This window comes from Myxine glutinosa, chromosome 6, assembly GCF_964187855.1.
Source record: "Myxine glutinosa chromosome 6, kmMyxGlut1.1, whole genome shotgun sequence".
Lineage (NCBI taxonomy): Eukaryota > Metazoa > Chordata > Myxini > Myxiniformes > Myxinidae > Myxine > Myxine glutinosa.
In genome coordinates this window covers 28,287,553-28,306,967 of record NC_136266.1, presented here as the reverse complement: position 1 = coordinate 28,306,967, position 19,415 = coordinate 28,287,553, and the positions used below count along the sequence as shown (strand labels likewise).

Genomic DNA, 19,415 nt, shown 5'->3' with positions numbered 1-19,415 from the left:
GTTTTGGGTTTGTTTTTTTTAAACCCCTGGATGGACTTCCTCAATGTTGCAACAGATTGATTATTGACCGAATTGACCGAATGTAACATGCTTTGTTCACCGAAAAAGTGAAGGTGCTAAATACAGTGAAACTACCTTTCAATAGCAATCCCTGCTTCCCAAAAACATTATTGTGCAAGACAGGTGGAAGCATTTCAAAATGATCAATAAGTATTGAATGTAAAGGGCGGATAGGATGGATTCACAGTATGTGCACTCGCCTTGAAGAGTGTTCAGCTCTAAGATTGTCTCACCTTGGCTTGAATGTCGACCCAGGTATAAACTGTCATCCTGATGTTTCACAGGTAGGGTGAGGGAGGCATCAAAGTTTGGTCCCATCTGTCAGCATTATTTGGCTGATGTTAAAGATCTTGTTTTGTCCTTTGTGAACTCTAGGCGAGTATTTATTATAGCTGTCTATGTTAAAATAAAATCGTTTTATTAAAAATTAAATACTTCCATCATTAATCCACTTCGAGGTACTCCCCTTCCACATATACACACTTGATCCACCGTTCCTGCCACTGTGGGAAATATTTCTGGAAGTCCTCTTTGTTAATCACATTCAGAACATCTGTTGTGTTGGATTTGATATCCTAAATCATTTCAAATCGCTTCCCTATCATTTTTCTTTCAATTTGAGGAACGGTGCCAAGTCGGGTGACGAAGCTCGATGCGGGACGACAGGAATGTTTTTTGCCATCAAAAATCGGAGGATAGAAAGCGCCATGTGGCAGGGCGCGTTGATGTGATGGAGGAGCCACCTATTCCTCCACTTTTCTGGTCTTTTCCGTTTGACTGCATCTTGCAAACGTTTCATAACTTCCATGTAGAAAGCCACGTTAACGGCAGCACCTTTGGGAAGAAATTCTGCGTGAACCATTCTTTCCATGTCGAAGAATGCAATCAGCGTCGTTGGTCACGAACGCGATTACTCGAATGGTTAAACGTCCGTTTGTTTGGACGACAGTGCAGACTTGAGCGAGTGTTTTCATCCGTTCGTGCTGTCGACGGACGACTGCTTCTTTTGTCATCTTCATATATATATATATACACTACATGGCCAAAAGTATGGGGACACCCGAACATCCCACCCATATGTTCTCGTCGAACATCTCATTCCAAATTCATGGGCATTAATATGGAATTTGTTCCCCCTTTTGCTGCTATAACAGCCTCCACTCTTCTGGGAAGGCTTTCCACCCGATGTTGGAACATTGCTGTGGGAATTTGCTTTCATTCAGCCACAAGAGCATTAGTGAGGTCGGGCACTGATGTTGGGCGATTAGGCCTGGCTCGCAGTCAGCATTCCAATTCATCCCAAATGTGTTCGATGGGGGTGAGGTCAGGGCTCTGTGCAGGTCAGTAACGTTCTTCCACACCGATCTCAATAAAACATTTCTGTATGGACCTCGCTTTGTGCACAAAGCCATTGTCATGCTGAAACAGGAAAGGGCCTTCCCCAAATTGTTGCCACAAAGTTGGAAGCACACAATCATCTAGAATATCATTGTATGCTGTAGCGTTAAGATTCCCCTTCACTGGAACTAAGGGGCCTAGCCCGAACCATGAAAAACAGCCCAGACCATTATTCCTTCTCCACCAAACTTTACAGTTGGCACTATGCATTCGGCTAGGTAGCGTTCTCCTGGCATCCACCAAACCCAGATTCGCCTGTTGGACTGCCAGATTGTGAAGCGTGATTCATCACTCCAGAGAACACATTTCCACTGCTCCAGAGTCCAATGGTGGCGAGATTCACACCACTCCAGCTGACGCTTGACATTGCTCATGGTGATCTTAGGCTTGTGTGCGGCTGCTCGGCCATGGAAACCCATTTCATGAAGCTCCCAACGAACAGTTGTTGTGCTGACGTTGCTTCCAAAGGCAGTTTGGAACTCGGTATTAAGTGTTGCAACCGAGGACAGACGATTTTTACGCGGTACGTGCTTCAGCACTCGGCGGTCCCGTTCTATGAGCTCATGTGGCCGACCACTTCACGGCTGAGCTGTTGTTGCTCCTAGACGTTTTTACTTCACAATAACAGCACTTACAGTTGACCGGGGCAGCTCTAGCAGGGCAGAAATTTGATGAACTGACTTGTTGGAAAGGTGGCATCCTATTACGGTGCCACGTTGAAAGTCACTGAGCTCTTCAGTACGGCCCATTCTACCGCCAATGTTTGTCTATGGAGATTTCATGGCTGTGTGCTTGATTATATATACCTGTCAGAAATGGGTGTGACTGAAACAGCCAAATTCTCTAGTTAGAAGTGGTGTCTGCATACTTTTGGCAATGTAGTGTGTATATATATATATATCGTTACCTTCGTGCCATTCTTGCTCAAGTCGAATTTGATCGAAAATGACATTTTGTTATCCAGTGATTGGTTATTGTGTCTAGTTACTGTCAATTCATAATAGAATGTCTATACACGTTTTTTTCACCAAAAAAAAAAAATGTGTTTGTTCACCTCCGTGCCATTTCCGCTCATCATATATCACCGAAATAATGACTCCTCCCATTAAATTCAACGAACCCTAACCCATCTCTATAACCCTAGTTGAAAAAAGTGGGGACGGACGGACGGACATCGAGACCGGCATTATTAGTGACCTATCTCCGGAAGGAGGTGACCTAAAAAAAACTAGTGTATAAATGAAAACAAAGTCAATACCACCGTTTAGAGGCCATTTTTCCCCGCAAAGCGGGGGTTGGCCTTTTCGGGGACCGTGGTAGTTGTTGTTTTTTTGGTCCCCTTTTTGAAGCAATGTTTTACGGCCGGATGCCCTTCCTGACGCCAACCCTTTTTGCCGCCTTCAACGACAAACAGGGAATTACCAGTGAACTGGTACTCAATTAGCCGACCTCGGAAGGATGACAGGCTGAGTCAACCCCCCTGGCATTAATTCGGCGATCGACCGAGATTCGAACCCAGGATCCTAGGTATCCTAAGCCGGCACCCTAGCCGCTAGCCCAACACCAGGGATTAAATGAAAACAAAGTCAATGTATCATAAAAATGATACAAAGTCAATGTATCATAAAAATTAATTTCTTGATTATTCGTTCCAAAGGGTCGTCAGCATTTAGGTAGAACCGTAAGCAATATTGTCTCGAGCACTTCTCCGTGCCATAATTGCCCTAGCCAAAATTGCTCACGGTGATTTGCCCAAGCCAAAATTGCTCACGGTGATTTATAATCTGTTTATAAATTTAGCTTAGTTACATGCTTCTCTACAATAATTGCATGCAATCTAGGTTTTCTAGGTTTTCTAGGTTTTCTTCACTTAACAGAATTTAAATTCAGTACTGATCCAGATGACTGAAAAAAAAAAGTTTTTTGTGAATATGTCGTAAACGCTTTTTTCGACTTGAGCACGAATGGCACGAAGGTGACGATATGTAGTTTCAGCAGAAGAAGAGGTATAAAAAATCAACTCGTAGAATGATATGAGAAAAGGAGAAGAATGCATGAGAAGAGGAAGAGGTATGAGAAATCAAATCGTAAACCTGAGGTGAATCATTGAAAAAGGAATATCAAAGGAAGCTATCGGTGTATCTCTGTTTTATAGATTACATATAAATAGCACCGCAAAGCGGGCATAACCCCTCAGCCCATGCATGGTGGAAACCAATTTCAAGATGGCTGCAGTGGCGGTCATATTGAAAATCGCAGCACGCCCATTTTCAAAAGGAACCTTCCTCTACTCAACCCCAACACACACTGCAAAAATGGATTTAATCGGACAAGCCGTTCTGCTTGAAATTGACAGAAACCAATTTCGAATGCCTGCCATGGCGGCCATATTGAAAATCGCAGCATGCCCATTAACCTTCCTCTACTCAACCCCAACACACACTGCAAAAATGGATTTAATCGGACAAGCCGTTCTGCTCGAAATTGACGGAAACCAATTTCAAGATGGCTACCGTGGCGGCCATATTGAAAATCGCAGCGCGCCCATTTTCGAAAAGGACCTGCCTCTACCCAACCGCAACACACACTGCAAACATGGATTTAATCGGACAAGACGTTCTGCTCGAAATTTACGGAAACCAAAAGTTGATGGACGCCCGGCTGGCTACCGTGGCGGCCATATTGAAAATCGCAGCGCACCCCTTTTCGAAAGGAACCTTCCTCTACTCAACCCCAACACACACTGCAAAAATGGATTTAATCGGACAAGCCATTCTGCTCGAAATTGACGGAAACCAATTTCAAGATGGCTGCCGTGGCGGCCATATTGAAAATCGCAGCGCGCCCATTTTCGAAAGGAACCTTCTTCTAATCAACCCCAACACACACTGCAAAAATGGATTTAATCGGACAAGCCATTCTGCTCGAAATTGATGGAAACCAATTTCAAGATGGCTGCCGTGGCGGCCATATTGAAAATCGCAACGCGCCCATTTTCGAAAGGAACCTTCCTCTACTCAACACCAACCCACACTGCAAAAATGGATTTAATCGGACAAGCCGTTCTGCTCGAAATTGACGGAAACCAAAAGTTGACGGATGGCTGCCGTGGCGGCCATATTGAAAATCGCAGCGCGCCCATTTTCGAAAGGAACCTTCCTCTACTCAACCCCAACACACACTGCAAAAATGGATTTAATCGGACAAGCCGTTCTTGAAATTGACGGAAACCAAAAGTTGACAGACGCCCGTGACGACAATACCCCTCAGCCCAATTTGGGCTGAGGGGTGAGAAGCCTTCGATTGTGTTAATCAATAAAATTGATGTGGCTTATGCTTAAAGAAATGGGGATGTCTCAGCACCTGATGTGTCTGATAAGGCCTACAATTGCAACATGAATCTTCACAAAAAATACGGACAAGGTCTATTTTTCTGCTGTATGAACATAACCTTATGTCGTCAAAGCATCATCTGCAACGCTACGCACACAAACACCACACAAAACGAATCCTGGTGAGGTATCCAATCTGTGATTGCTCTTTCCCATTAAAAAAAATTTCGAAACAATATTATTGCTAAGTGGAATGTTTCCCAAGATGGGACATTGTAATTTTTAGTACAATCAACACGGGCCCCAATGTCATGTACGTATAATGAGTCTTCGAGGTGCACCGATTTGTTTGACTCCATTCATGAACGCACGAATTCTTGTCATTTTGTGAAATTATAAAGATGATCACATGGAAATATTACCTTGTCATCCCATATTTGGCCTTCCGGGGTTAAGGCAATTTTCTAAAACATTTTTAGTGTTGACTTAACACATTGTCTTTCCTTTACAACGTTTTTTTTTGCCATTCCAATATTTGATGACTTTGATGCTTTAACATATCTAACCTTCTCAGATAATATTCTGAAATAATATATTTTTTAATTGCCAACAAATAACGTTATTATGTTGTTCATAGAAGTAGTCGAAATTTAAACACTAAGTGGAGTTTAGTTTTCTGTTTAATACAAACGTGTGTTGAAGGAATATGTACACAGTTGGTCACCGGGCATGTTTGCGTATTCGAGCCGTTTTGGTTTTGCAATTGCTCAGCAGATACATAAGTGCAAACAAAAATTTAATACATTTAGAAAGGGTTTTAAAGTTTTTCTTGTTTCAGGGATAAATGGGAAGATAAGGGATGTTTGTAAACCAACCCAACAAATTATTTGTGGATCACATATTAGGATGTGCAACACCAACCTTATAAGTCAACTTTTGGTTTTGACTTGTTTGTAGATGCCAAAAATACCATGGTACCTTTTGCAAGGCCAATTGCATAATTCCCTCTGTGTTAGTGTATAAATGCCTAGTTTTATCGTTGATTTATAACTACTAGTGGGGTCACCCGTGGGAATCCCACGGGCATGGAGGTGTATCGTTGCGATCGGTTCAGCCGTTTGTGCGGCACCCAGGAAAATAACGTTATGCGGGAGTCCAAACCTGAAAATTCTGGAGACCAAAGCTGAAATTGGAAAAACAATACAGTCTATTTCACTCCAGGGGGTCCCAGGATTACCCACCCAAAATTTCGTTGCGATCGGTTCAGCCGTTTTTGCGGTACCTGGGAATGGACGGACGGACGGACAGACAGACGGATGGACATTTGGTGAATTATAGTAAGATAACTGATATAGCTTGTAATTTATAACAATTTATAACTAAATGCTTTCGTTATTTATAACTACCCACTGAGGCTTTTTATCGCTTCTGTTCCAATGGGAGATCAGATCAGATCATGTTGAAAAAACAAAAATACCTGTGATGATCGACGGGCTGCTTAGTCCTACTTTGCGGCAATAATTTCTTCACTGTGTTGCAATAGTTGTGATTTTTCTGTCAAGCAAAAATATATATACTACATCCTCCATGGGCCTTGGATGCAGTACAAAAAAGTCAAGTGTGACACTGGTTTGTGATGTGTTTGTTGGACACCGCAACTGCAATTTTTAACACCTGAGAGGACTCCGCTGATGCGTGATATGGATTTGATTGTGGTCTGTGTTGCCCTGTAGGCCTGCAATGTGCAGGGAGGGGGGAGAGTAGGGCTGGTGCCAAGTCAGACCCTTGAAGAGAAGCGTAAGGCCTACGTCCGATCTGACTTTGACTGTAGTTCCAAAGGTGAGCCCCTGCTTTGTTTTTCTGTGTAACTATTCTGAACCACCACCACTCTCATCCCCCTTCTTGTACATAGTTTCCTTATTAATTCAAGGCACATTTTATTTTTAATTCAAGGCACATTTTCCGCTGATGCTTTCCTTTTATACCCGTGCATTGGTTTAACATCCAATCAAAGAAAAATTATTTGTTTTTCAAATTTCCCCCCTCATGCTGATCAATTATGCCTCGTGTCCATGCACCACTCAACCCGGGCCTTCCTGAATATTGTTTCCATATATTCAAGGGTTATTGAATATAACCTACCTGCATTGGCTGGAAACTCGTGCTGGCTCTGATTCTTTTCAGATACTTTCCCAAAGCTGGCCAACGCAGGCCGAATGAAAGTTACGCACAGCCCTGACCAATTGAATGAATGTTCGATTTTCCTTTGTTTAGATTTTGGTTTAATCGGCTTAAAAAGAGCCAGTACACGTCTTGAATCTTGATTTTTCTTGTGATGTTGAGATCACATTATCTTCTTGATCTTTTGCAACCTCTTTCTTATCTTCTGTTTTCACCTTTCTTTAATATTCTCATGTCACTTTTTCTTACGAACAAAAAGCTCCAAATAATTCTGAGGGTTATCAAAACCAAACATTGGAATCGATCATTTTGGTTTTGCCGCAAAACTTGCTTTAAAAGAACAGATTACATCCATCAAGAACTCGCATTGCAAGGAGACGGGAGCTTTCCACTCCACTTGGGTGGATTATAAAAGTGATAGTTTGCGTGAGAACCCAGATCAGCTTCAGATTTAATCATCAGATCAGAAAGCATGGTATTGGTTTTCAACTTGCGTTGAATGGTGGAAGGTTACAATTACAACTACATATGGGCAGGGTACAGCCCGAAGTGGAGATCGGTTTCTGAGGTTTGGGACATGGAATGTAGGGACAATGACAGGGAGATCAGGAGAAGTGGTGGAAGTATTGGTCAGAAGAAGAGTAGACATATGTTGTGTGCAAGAGACGAGATGGAAGGGAAGTGGTGTGAGAATGGTGAAGGGTAGGCAGGGACAGAAATACAAGTTTGTGTGGCAAGGGTGCCTGGAGGGCGTGAATGGTGTTGGTGTCCTGTTTTCTGAGGAGTTTGTAGACAGTGTGGTGAGTGTGACTAGAGTGAGTGATAGGTTGATGATGGTGAAAATGATGATTGGAAAGCTCTTGGTGAACGTCATCTCGGGATATGCTCCGCAGGTTGGTCGAAGCGATGAAGAAAAGGACAAGTTCTGGTGTGCGATAGAGAAGCTGATGGAAAACGTGAAAGATGAGGAAGTTGTTGTGGTAGGAGGAGACCTAAATGGACATGTGGGAAGGAGTATGGACGGTTTTGACGGAGTTCATGGGGGTTATGGATATGGTGTGAGAAATGGAGAAGGTGAAATGATTTTGGAGTTTGCTGGAGCTGATTTGTTGATTTGTAATACTCAGTTCCAGAAAGAGGATAATAAGCTTGTTACATACACGTCAGGTGGGTCGACGACAACCGTTGACTACCTGATGGTGCGTAGGCGAGATAGGGGGCACCTCCGGGACACAAAGGTGATCCCGTGGGAGGAGGCTGTTTCACAGCACCACTTGGTTGTCTGCGACGTAAGGGTGAAAGGTGCGAGGAGAGCTCGGCGGGTGAAGTACCAACCGAGAATGAAGGTGTGGAGGTTGAAAGAGGTGACAGTAAGGGAGGCATTAAAAGAGAGGCTGAGTAGGGTCGAGGATGATGTGGTTGAGCTTGAAAGTGGTTGGATGTCAATGAAAGCTAGTCTGTTGGGAGCCGTTGGTGAGGTATGTGGATGGACAAAAGGACCACCGAGGCACTCGGAAACATGGTGGTGGGATGATGAAGTTGGAAAGAGGATCGACGTGAAGAGGAAGAAGTTCAAGGAGTGGCAGAAGGCGAATGGTACGGGAGCAGAAACAGCAGAGCATGAAAGTTATAAGGCAGCCAGGAAGGCTGCAAAGAAAGAGGTAGCAAAGGCGCAGGAGGCATGTAGGAAAATGTTCGGAGAACGCTTGGATTCGGAAGAGGGTCAGAGAGCGGTATTCAGGATTGCAAAGCAGATAGCGAAAGAGAGGTGTGATGTGATGGGGGTGAGTTGCTTGAAGGATGAAGTGGGACAAATCGTTGTCGACCCAGATGGAATTAAAGGAAGATGGAAAAGATATATGGAAATGCTGTTGAATACAGAGAATGAATGGGATGGCAACATAGAGAGTAACCCAGTTTTAGGACCGGCAGAGAAGATAACTGAGAAGGAAGTTGAGGAAGCGATAAAAGCAATGAAGAGTAGAAAAGCGGGAGGGCCAACGGGAGTTGTGGGAGATATGTTGAAGGCAGCAGGAAGTTGGGGTGTGAAGAGAATGACAGAGATCTGTAATCTGGTGGTGAAAGAAGGCCGCATTCCAGTGGATTTGGAACTGAGTACCCTCGTCCCTCTATACAAGGGGAAAGGTGACCCTCTGGAGTGTGGCTCGTACCGAGCGATAAAGTTATTGGAGCATGGAATGAAAGTCTTGGAAAGGGTGTTGGAGAGGAGGATAAGGAAGAAAGTGAAGATCGACGAAATGCAGTTTGGATTCATGCCAGGAAGAGGAACGACAGACGCACTTTTCATTGTGAGGCAGTTGCAGGAGAAGTACATGGAGAAGAGGAAGAAGTTGTTTCTTGGGTTTGTTGATCTGGAGAAAGCATTCGATAGGGTACCACGCAAAGTATTGACATGGGCATTGAGGAAGTTAGGAGTGGAGGAATGGTTGATCAGAGTAGTGATGGCAATGTACAAAAGAGCGCGCACAGCTGTAAGGACGAAGGACGGGAACAGTGGTGAGTTTGAGGTGAAGGTGGGAGTGCATCAGGGGTCGGTACTAAGTCCACTACTATTTGTAGCTGTGATGGAGGTGCTGGCTCAGAACGTAAAGGAGGGTTTACCGTGGGAGTTGTATGCAGATGATCTGGTGTTGATTGTGGAAAGTATGGATGGACTGAAGGAAAAGATGAACACGTGGAAGGAATGTATGGAGACAAAAGGTCTGAAGGTGAATATCGGAAAGACGAAGGTGATGGCAAGTGGTAAAGCATGTGGTGAGGTGGAAAGAACTGGGAAGTGGCCCTGTGCTGTGTGTAGGAAGGGTGTCGGAGTGAACTCCATTCAATGTACAATGTGCGCTGAGTGGGTTCATCAAAAATGTAGTGGTCTGAGAGGGTCATCAACCAGTGTGGCAGCTACATTCAAGTGTAAGGTGTGCACAGAGGGAGCTGCAGATGGAGGAGATGTTGAGTTGGATCTTGGAGACGGCGTGAAGCTGGAAGGTGTGAAAACATTTTGCTACCTCGGAGACATGCTGAATGGAGAAGGTGGATCAGACTCGGCAACGGTTGCTCGAGTGAGATGTGCATGGAAGAAGTTTCGGGAACTGAGTGGCGTGCTGATGATGAGGGGAGTGTCGTTGAAGCTGAAGGGAAAGGTGTATGCTGCATGTGTGAGAAGTGTTATGATTTATGGGAGCGAGACATGGGTAATGAATGTAGAGCAGCAACGAAGGTTGGAAAGGGTGGAAATGCGAATGGTTCGACGGATGTGCGGAGTATCGTTGAGAGAGAGGAAGACAAATGATGAATTGCGAAAGATGATGGGAATAGAGCCTGTGATTGATGCTGTGAAGAGGAACAGGTTGAGATGGTTTGGTCATGTGTTGAGGAAGGATGAAAGTGACTGGTTGAGAAGAGTGATGGAAATGAATGTAGAAGGAAGCAGAGGACGGGGAAGACCGAGAAAGACTTGGCTAAAGATGGTGGAAGAAGAAATGCGGGCAAGGGGGTTAACAAGGAGAGATGCAGAAAATCGGGCAAAATGGAGAAGATTGTCATGGGGACCGCAAGGCTAACCCCTGCTCTAGCAGGGAAAATGGCCTTTTAAAATGCATGTTGTTGTTGTTGTTGAATGGTGGAAGGTACATGTGCTACATCCTGCATGCGATACGTTCAGCATTTCACCGTGCTGAGTGTGGCCTTGACATTCTCAAAGATTGTAGTGATAGTCAATTGGAATGTTTTTCGTGAAGCATTAGATTGTTACCAATTGCCGATGCTGAAAAGCATTCTGCAACAATGCTCAATCCTGATGATTGTCATCTATATGCAATTACCATAGGTATTTGCATTTGCCCTTCCACTCTCCCTTCCACCACAGCAGAAAACGAAGCACATTGTTGAATTTACTCGAGAAACTTAATTAACTCGAATTAACTCTTTTATTCTTACTTAGGCTCCATTTTCTAGATATGTCTGTCCTTTTCTTTTCTTCTTCTCTTTCTTTTTTTCTCTTTTTGTTGTTATATGATTTGTGATTTCTTATTAATTTGTTCAAATGTATAATGACATGGTGCTATACTCATTACCATTCCTGAGGAGTCTATTTTCTACAAGCATTGCTTTTTAATTAGGTTCCTCCATGTTTCTTATCTACAACTCGTATGCCAGTCTTAGAACAATTATAATTTGCAAAATGAACTGTTATTATGAAGTTTTATGTCATATATTGTTTTGTTATATGTCAATTTTGTTTGTATGTGAACTTGAAGCATGAAATAAACTAAAACTGGAAAAACAACAAAACATAATAATTTAAAATAAGAAATTACACCTCTTAGGTAAATGCCCCCATGTTGAGCTCTTACATTGTGTTGAATCATCAAAACGAATTGGATACAAGATATTTTTTAGATGATTTATTTTTAACAGTGTCTATGGCTCAAGCTGGAAGCTGTCACACATACATCTCAGACATGGACATGCAGACAAATAAACAAGAAGACATCATGCAGAGCACTGTATTGCAAAATCCACCCCTCCCCCCAAAAAGGTTGCCATGGATACATCAAATCGTCCATTTCATTAAGATTAAAATTGACGATCTTAATCAAAGCTTGTGTCAATCGGATTAAAATAGATGATTTTTCAGATAAAAATTGATATTAGAAGTTTGACCTTGAGTTGACCTTTTGACCTCCAAAATAGTTGGTTTCTAAATTCAGTGATGCACTATATAATTGCTGTTTAATTTTCAAGTTAATAGGATGAAAATTGTTGATTTTTTCAGATGAAAATTGATGTTAGAAGTTTGATCTTGAGTTGACCTTTTGACCTCAAAAATAGTTGGTTTACCAATTCAGTGATGCACTTTGTAATTGATGTTTAACTCTTAAGTAAATAGGATTAAAATTGATGATTTTTCAGATTAAAATGGATGATTTTGGAAGTTTGATCTTGAGTTGACCTTTGACCTTTCAACCTCAAAAATAGTTGGGTTCCCAATTTAGTGACTCAATTTGCAAATGCTTTTCAATTTTCAAATCAATCGAATGAAAATGACAATTTTAGAAATTTTACCTCAAGATGACCTTTGACTTTTGACCTCAACATCAATAGGCTTCTTCCTTTTGACCAACTCTACGATCAGGTGATGTTTCATGAACATCGGTTAAAAATTGTGACCTGTCGGCGATTGACAGACAGACAAACAGACAGACAGAATAACGCACAAGACCAACCAATATACTTTTAAAATCTTCGATTTTGCAACTCACAAGACACAACACAGGACTGCTAGTTGAGTCAAACAAGGCCACTGAGCTTGGGGATAGTACCGTCACTTCCAGGGGTACTATGGGTACCAGCGACGTCACAACAATGGCGTTTGCTTTCTCACCGCACTCAGCAGGCATTTCATAAGGAGGAATTTCCTCCTCCCTATGGATGTGAATCTGTTTCCGTTGTGCTTTTCTCGAGAGGACCGCCCAGGGGGTTTTTCCACCCTCCTACCCCAACCCTTGATTTATTTATTTTTCAACAGAGTGGTCAATTTAAATATTGAATTGTTTTTCATTCCTTCTTTTATCCATTGGCATGTGTGAAAAAGGAAGCGAAAAGATAGTCAGTGTTTGAAAAAGTAACTGTAATAATATTTTCTTATCTATACTATTAGAGAGATGTCTGTCTGTCTGTCTTTCTTCTCAGAGATGGCAGAACCGATCTGTCGTCAAACTTTCAGAGGTTCATCAGTCAGTTTCACAGAATGTTTTGGTTCAATTTTTTTTTGCATATTTTGAAAAAAATTGGGTTTTTTTGTGTTTTTAAAATTGCTCTATATAGTGCCTAAGCATTTATTTTTATTTTTTTATTTTTTTTTTTGTATACAAGATCGAGGCTCGTGAAAGAGCGAACATTAATCACACAGAAAGACAAACCGACACATAAAACATATAACATCGGGAGCGGTAGACAAGATGGGGAGAGGGGGAAGGACACAAACACAACATTTGAGAGCAGGGACCGAGAGACATGGAGACATCGAGAGATCTGAGAGAGGGCGAGGGCTTTGGGGGGGGGGGCATGGGAAGGGGGCGGTGGGAGAGGTATAAAACATATGGACACTGCCAGGACTTCCAGGAAAGAAGTTGGAATTTCAAACAAGGTGGATCTGGGGTGAATTAGCGGGGGTAGAAAAGATCAAGGTTTTGGATGGGGGAAGATAAGAGATGGTGGTGAACAGCTGTTTTAAAGACCTGGAGGGAGGAGTGGGATTGAAGGGAGTGAGGGAGTTTGTTCCAGAGGCGGGAGAAAAGAGGAATGAAAGAGTGAAGGTGAGCAGAGAGCCGAGATTTCGGCAGTTTAACCATCAGAGGGTTGCTGGCAGATCTTGTGCGACCTGTAGGAATATTTGGGGGACAGAGCACAGAGAGAGCTGGGGGTGCAAGGCCGGAGAGGAGTCGGTAGAAGACAGAAAGACCACCTACCTGCCTGCGGTGAGTGAGTGAAAGGCCCTCAGAGATAGCTTCATCACGGGAGATTCCAATAATTCTGAAAGCTTTGGTTTCAACAGCGTGAAGCCGAGCTAGGTGTGAGGCAGGAGCACCGGCCCATAGGGGAGAACAGTATTCCATTGAGCTGCGGATGAAAGCCTTGTATGTGGTGAGGAGCTCAGGTGTGCCGAGGAAGGACTTCGCACGACGGAGGATGCCCAGTCGGCGACTGGCTTTGGAGGCCAGCTTGGAAATGTGGTTTTCCCAAGAAAGATCATGGCAGATAGTGAGACCCAAAATCTTGAGCGACAGAACTTCTTGGAGAGGATTGTTGAGAAAGTAGATGGGAGGGTTGTCCAGTCGATCTTTTCGGAGAGACATAGTAAGAGTGTGAGATTTGTCAGGATTGAAAGACATGTTCCACTTGTTTGACCAGTCTGTGATTTTGTCCAGGTCTTCAGAGAGTGAGGAGGCAGCAGACTGCCGATCTGAGGGAAGAGGGATGGAGCGGCAGAGAGTGGAGTCATCAGCAAAGAGATAGAGAGGATTTTCGAGAGAGTCAGATAGATCATTGATGAAGACCAGAAAAAGCACGGGGCCCAGAACACTGCCTTGGGGAACTCCAGCCTGAACAGGAAGAGGAGATGAGAGAAACCCATTCAGGGCCACACGTTGACGACTAGAGAGGAAGTCCGCCAGCCATGCGTGGAGATTTCCATGGATACCAAAGGAGGAGAGTTTGGTGAGCAGAGCGGGGTGCCAGACCGTGTCGAAGGCACGTGATATGTCGAGGGAGACAGCTCTAATTTCCTGTTTGGCATTGAGGACCTCCATCCATTGTTGAGACAGCAGAAGCAGCATGTCCAGAGTAGAGTGACCTGGTCTGAAACCAAATTGATGATCAGAGATCAAGCCATTGGAGAAGAGGAAAGATTTCATATCCGAAGCAATGATGGATTCCATGACTTTGCTGATAATTGGGAGAAGGCTGATTGGTCTGTAGTTGCTAGGATCTGTTTTTGCACCTTTTTTGTGCAAAGCGGTGATGTTGGCTGATTTCCAAGCAGATGGCAGTTGACCTTGAGCAAAAGAGAGGGTGAAGAGAACAGAGAGAGGGTGAGATAGAGCAGCAGAGCAGGATTTTAGGACCCGTGGGCTGATGCCGTCGGGTCCAGTTGCAGAATCAGAGTCGAGGGTTGACAAAAACTTTTCCACCTTGTCAGGAGGAAAGGACACGGAGTCCAGGAGCAGCAGGGTACGACTGGGTATGGTGGGTACAGAGAGGGATGGGTTTGGGACACAAGATTTAGAGGCAAACACAGAGTTGAGGCATTCAGCTTTTTCACGTGCGGAGTCAGCTGTGTAGCCGTTTGAGGTAAGGGAGGGTATGGAGGGGGAACAAACACCAGAAACGGATTTGACCAGACGCCACCAGGATTTGGAAGAGGGAGACAGATAAGAGAGTTCGGTCTTGAGAACGGAGAGATATTGTTTCCTGGCTCTCCTGAGGGTGGATACACACTTGTTTCGGGCTTTGTGAAAGGAAATGAGATTTCCTTCCGTTGGATTTGCTTTCCAGGAGACGAAGGCAAGTTGTTTCTGGGCAACAGCCTCACCACAAGATTCCGTGTACCATGGACGGGAGGAAGGGTATGACAACTGAAGACGAGATGGGATAAATCTGTGCATGAGAGAGAGCAATTTACTTTGGAAGAATTCCCAGGATGAGTTGATGTCAGAGGTGGTAGAGATGGGAGACCAGTCCAGATGATTGATTGCTGCTTGAAGACCGTGCCAGTTGGCCTGAGTGAAATGCCAAACTCGTCGACGCTGAGCAGGCTCCCTGAGGATGGTCAGAGAGATGTCCACTTTAACAAGGACATGATCAGATGATCCGATCGGAGCAGAAGAAGAGCAGCAGACATTTTCAGGGAAGTTAGTCATAACCAAGTCCAGAAGAGAAGATGTTCCGTTGACTGAGATCCGGGTCGGGAAATTGACAGATTGTGTCAGTCCCAGTGAGTCGCAGAAGTCCTTTGCTGAGGAGCCATGGCTGGTGAGAGAGGTACCCACACCCAGCCAACTGGCATGATGACAGTTGAAATCACCACATATGAGGAAGAGAGAGTTGGGATGGGTAGATAGAAGTTGGTCCATATTCTCAGACAGCGAGATGTAGATGGAGTCATCACTGTTTGGTGGACGGTACAACACACATATGAACAAGAGGTGGGAGCGAAGGGGAAGCCGTAGCCAGAGGTATTCCTGGGGGTGAGGTGGAGAGAGTGCAGTGCAGGGCGAGTGAGGAAGAGAGTTTTTGATAAAGATAGCAACCCCGCCTCCAGGACGAGGCTCAGGTCTATCATACCGGAGGAGGGAGTAGCCCGGGAGAGATACTATGGAATCAGAGACATCATAAAGGAGGAAAGTTTCTGTTAAGCAGATCACGTCTGGTTTGACAGAAGCAACCTGTATGGAGAGATCAGTTAAGTTTGAACGAAGGCCCCGGATGTTTGAGGTCCATACCGTTAATGAAGAGGAAGGGGGAGCATCAGATACAGAACAGGGGGGAGGAGGGGTAGGGTAAGATGTGGAAGAGGTGGAAGAGGTAGGGAGAGCTGTTGAAGGTGTGTCAGAGATTTCAGAATAGCTCGGAGAAAGGGAAGGATGGGGCGGACAAAAGGTTTGATGGTGATTGGGTGAGCCACAATGAGGTGTTATTTGAGGAGGGGGAAGAGCGAGGCAGAAGGTTGGGGGAGATGGAGGTGAGAGTTTGAAGGGGGAAGAAGCGGGGAGGACGCTTTGAGGAGGGGGAGTGAGAGGGGGGAAATTGAGAAGCAATGAGGGTGGGGAGATTTGAAGGGGAGGGGTGAGGGGGGAGTTTGGGAGGGAAGGGACAAGGGGAGGGATTTGAAAGGGATGGGATATGGGGGAGATTTGGAGGGGAGGGGTGAGGCAGGAGTCTAGGAGGGGAGGGGCGAGGGGGCGTCTTGGCGGGGAGGGGTGAGGGGGTAGTTTAGGAGGGAGGGGGCAAGGGGGGAGATTTGAAAGGGATGGGTGATGGGGAAGATTTGGAGGGGAGGGGTGATGGGGAAGATTTGGAGGGGAGGGGTTATGGGGAAGATTTGGAGGGGAGGGGTGAGATTGGATTTTTGAAAGTGTACGATTTATGGGAAACGAACATTTATTGCAAAATGAGTTTCTTGTGACCTTCGAGTTAAAAATACGTTTAAGGACGCTGGATGGAGGATGGAGTGCAGGAGAGTTTAGGGAATGTAGAAAAAAGGCACTATAGGAGATGGATATTTTTTTTGGGATGAATTGATTTGGTGAGCAAGTCGAAAGCAGCCTTTTAAAGAAGAAGAAGAAAAAGGTGTTATAAAATATGACGGAATACATAACTTGAGGGGAAAGTGTAAACATTGAAGGTTAATGAGTGAAAACTATCTGGGGAAATGGGGGAGAAACACGTGGTCGAAGAACGAACGAACGAATAAGAATGAATAAACGAATGAGAACAGAGAAAGAAATGTTTTTTTTTTTTTTTTTTTTTTTTTTTTGAGTTGAGATTTACACAAGGAAGTAGGCTATGGGTGAAAAGACTGGGAATACAGAGAACGAAAGTTATTGGATCACAAACGACGGACCGCTGAGAGAAAAACAAAGCCTCAAGGTTGTACAGTGCACACTGTACAAGGCCTCAAGACACGACACGAATTAACACGATTTTCAATACAGGTATGAAAGATTTGCACCGAAAAATCTTCGTCGGGACACAATATACGTACAACACCATAAATAAATACAGTTTTAACGAAAATACAAATGGGAACAATCACTTAACTTCGATTTCAAATCGTTCGCGACGCGGCAAAGGCCTTGCTCGCGACACGGCAAACAGACGATCAATTTATGAAAGATAAACACCGAGAAACAACCAAAGTTGCACACAATAACTTCACACACCGAAAGATAAATACAGTTTCGACAAAATACAATTGTGAACAGACTTAACTTCGAAAAACGTGGAGACCGTGTGGAGCTTCGAAAATCCCTCCCACCGTCTCCGAGATCTCGCGTCTCCGAGATCTCCGAGATCTCGCGATCATTTGTAGCTATGTGAAAGGTAATAGTAAATGAATAATCCCTGACCCCATTATTTAGTGTGTATAGGGAAGTGTTTTAGGCCCCCACAAAAAAATCGAAATAAAAACAAAATTTGATTTCTTCAAAATGCCAACAGGATTATAACAGCACGACGCAACACTGATTACACCTGCTGGTGTTTTCTAACTCTATTTTTCATGTTTCACAGCAGCATAATGTAGTTGCATCTCATCGATCTGCTCCAGGACTCATTACGTGCACAGGTCAAATTCTACAAAAATGCTGCAGTTATATAAACCTACAACATTGCTTTGATTTCTATGCAATATTAACTACATAATGTTGGTAATTATTCTCACTTTTATTGCTCTGCTGAAAGAAGAAAATATGTTTTCATCAATGTCAAACACAAAGCAAACTGGGTGCACTCTAACAATGTTCATTGGGGATAGTAGGATCCAAAATTGACTTTATAACGTGCCTGACACCAATATCTGTATTCATTGGTTAGTGATGGCCTTGCACCACCTCTTGACAATCGCATGATATTGTGCACCTCTCCACCACAAAAATAAAACTCATGTCTCTATCGAGCATAATGCAGGTAGCATAAGGGCAAATTGGCTCGACCATATCGGTATTAGGTGGGCATTATTTGTTCCCGAGAAGGTAGTGTTGGAGTTAAAATGAGGACTTGAATTTTTTTTTTAGAGACTATGATACCTTTGTGCATAGTTAAATGGGGAGTACTGCTCTCCCCTATGGGCTGGCACCCCAGCATCACATCTGTCTCTCCTGGAATGAATGAAATCAAAATATCTCAACATTATTGCCATATCCCACAATAAGACCGAAGCGCAAGGCCTCCAATAGCAAACAGGTAGGTCGCCTCTGTCATTTTACCGCCTCTCCTCTGATCTAGTTCTCTCTCTGTCTGCACTCTCATCCATTTGTCATATCTCCCAGCAGCCTCAGCAGGCACGGCTTCTTCCAGTAACCCTCTCCTCGTTTATTCCCATAATCCAAGCTTATCCACACATTCTTCCATCTGCGGAATTGCCTTCATGAATCACAGTTCAATCCAACTCTCCTCCAAGCGTTCAAGTCGATGATGCACTACCATCTCAATATCTCATGTTATCTCCTATCCCTATCCACACTCTTTCTACCCCCGTTAACTCTACCTCATTCAACTATCTTACTTGTTGGTTACTGTGTTTTCTCTCCTCCTCTATTTTCTCTATCCCTCTTCATTTGTTCCCTTGCTTATTGTGTTGAACTGTTTCTCTACTCCCCAAGTGGCAGATTGTTGTCTTTTTACCATCTGTCACCTCATCCTTCCATGAGCCTCGACCATATATAGATAAAAGTGTCTTACGATCTGGGAGGGGGGATGTATCATGGAGTATATGCCAAATTAGACAGAGTTGGATCTAACTTTTATTTTAATATAAAGTTCCCTTGATGGTTCATTATTGGAGTCGTATCTCTGTCTTTGCATACTCGCCCATCCATCCAATTGATTTAGTTTGTGGACCAATTTACAAGGATCTTCCAATGATTGCATGGACAAAATATAACCACGATTTCTGGTGCTGAGTGAGGTTAGGCAATCAGAGACTTGTGGAAAATCTTCAGGACACCAATGATCGCAGATAATTATCAGGGTATCCTGTGGTGTGAATGAGGGGTGAATTTCAAAGGTTTGATCTGTCAATGAGTACTGGAGTTCAGATGTTGGAACAATTCAGTGATAATCTAAGAATTCCTTGTGGCACACAATACAAGCCATGCCATTACATTTCAACCATTTATCATGTCAATAATGATCAAATGAACAATA

General features: G+C 43.8%; 1 protein-coding gene across 4 annotated transcripts in view; it reads left to right on the top strand.

Annotated features, from left to right (window-relative positions):
- Positions 1 to 19,415, top strand: part of LOC137429354 (protein PALS2-like) — a 729,474-nt gene that overhangs the window by 422,414 nt on the left and 287,645 nt on the right. For 2 of the 4 annotated variants that reach the window (XM_078779704.1, XM_078779705.1), the window contains exon 6: positions 6,524 to 6,620. In XM_078779704.1, the coding sequence (XP_078635830.1) occupies positions 6,524 to 6,620 (97 nt within the window). Of the gene's footprint in view, positions 1 to 6,523; positions 6,630 to 19,415 lie in introns of all 4 variants that reach the window. The other 2 variants (XM_078779703.1, XM_078779702.1) reach the window with 2 other exon arrangements.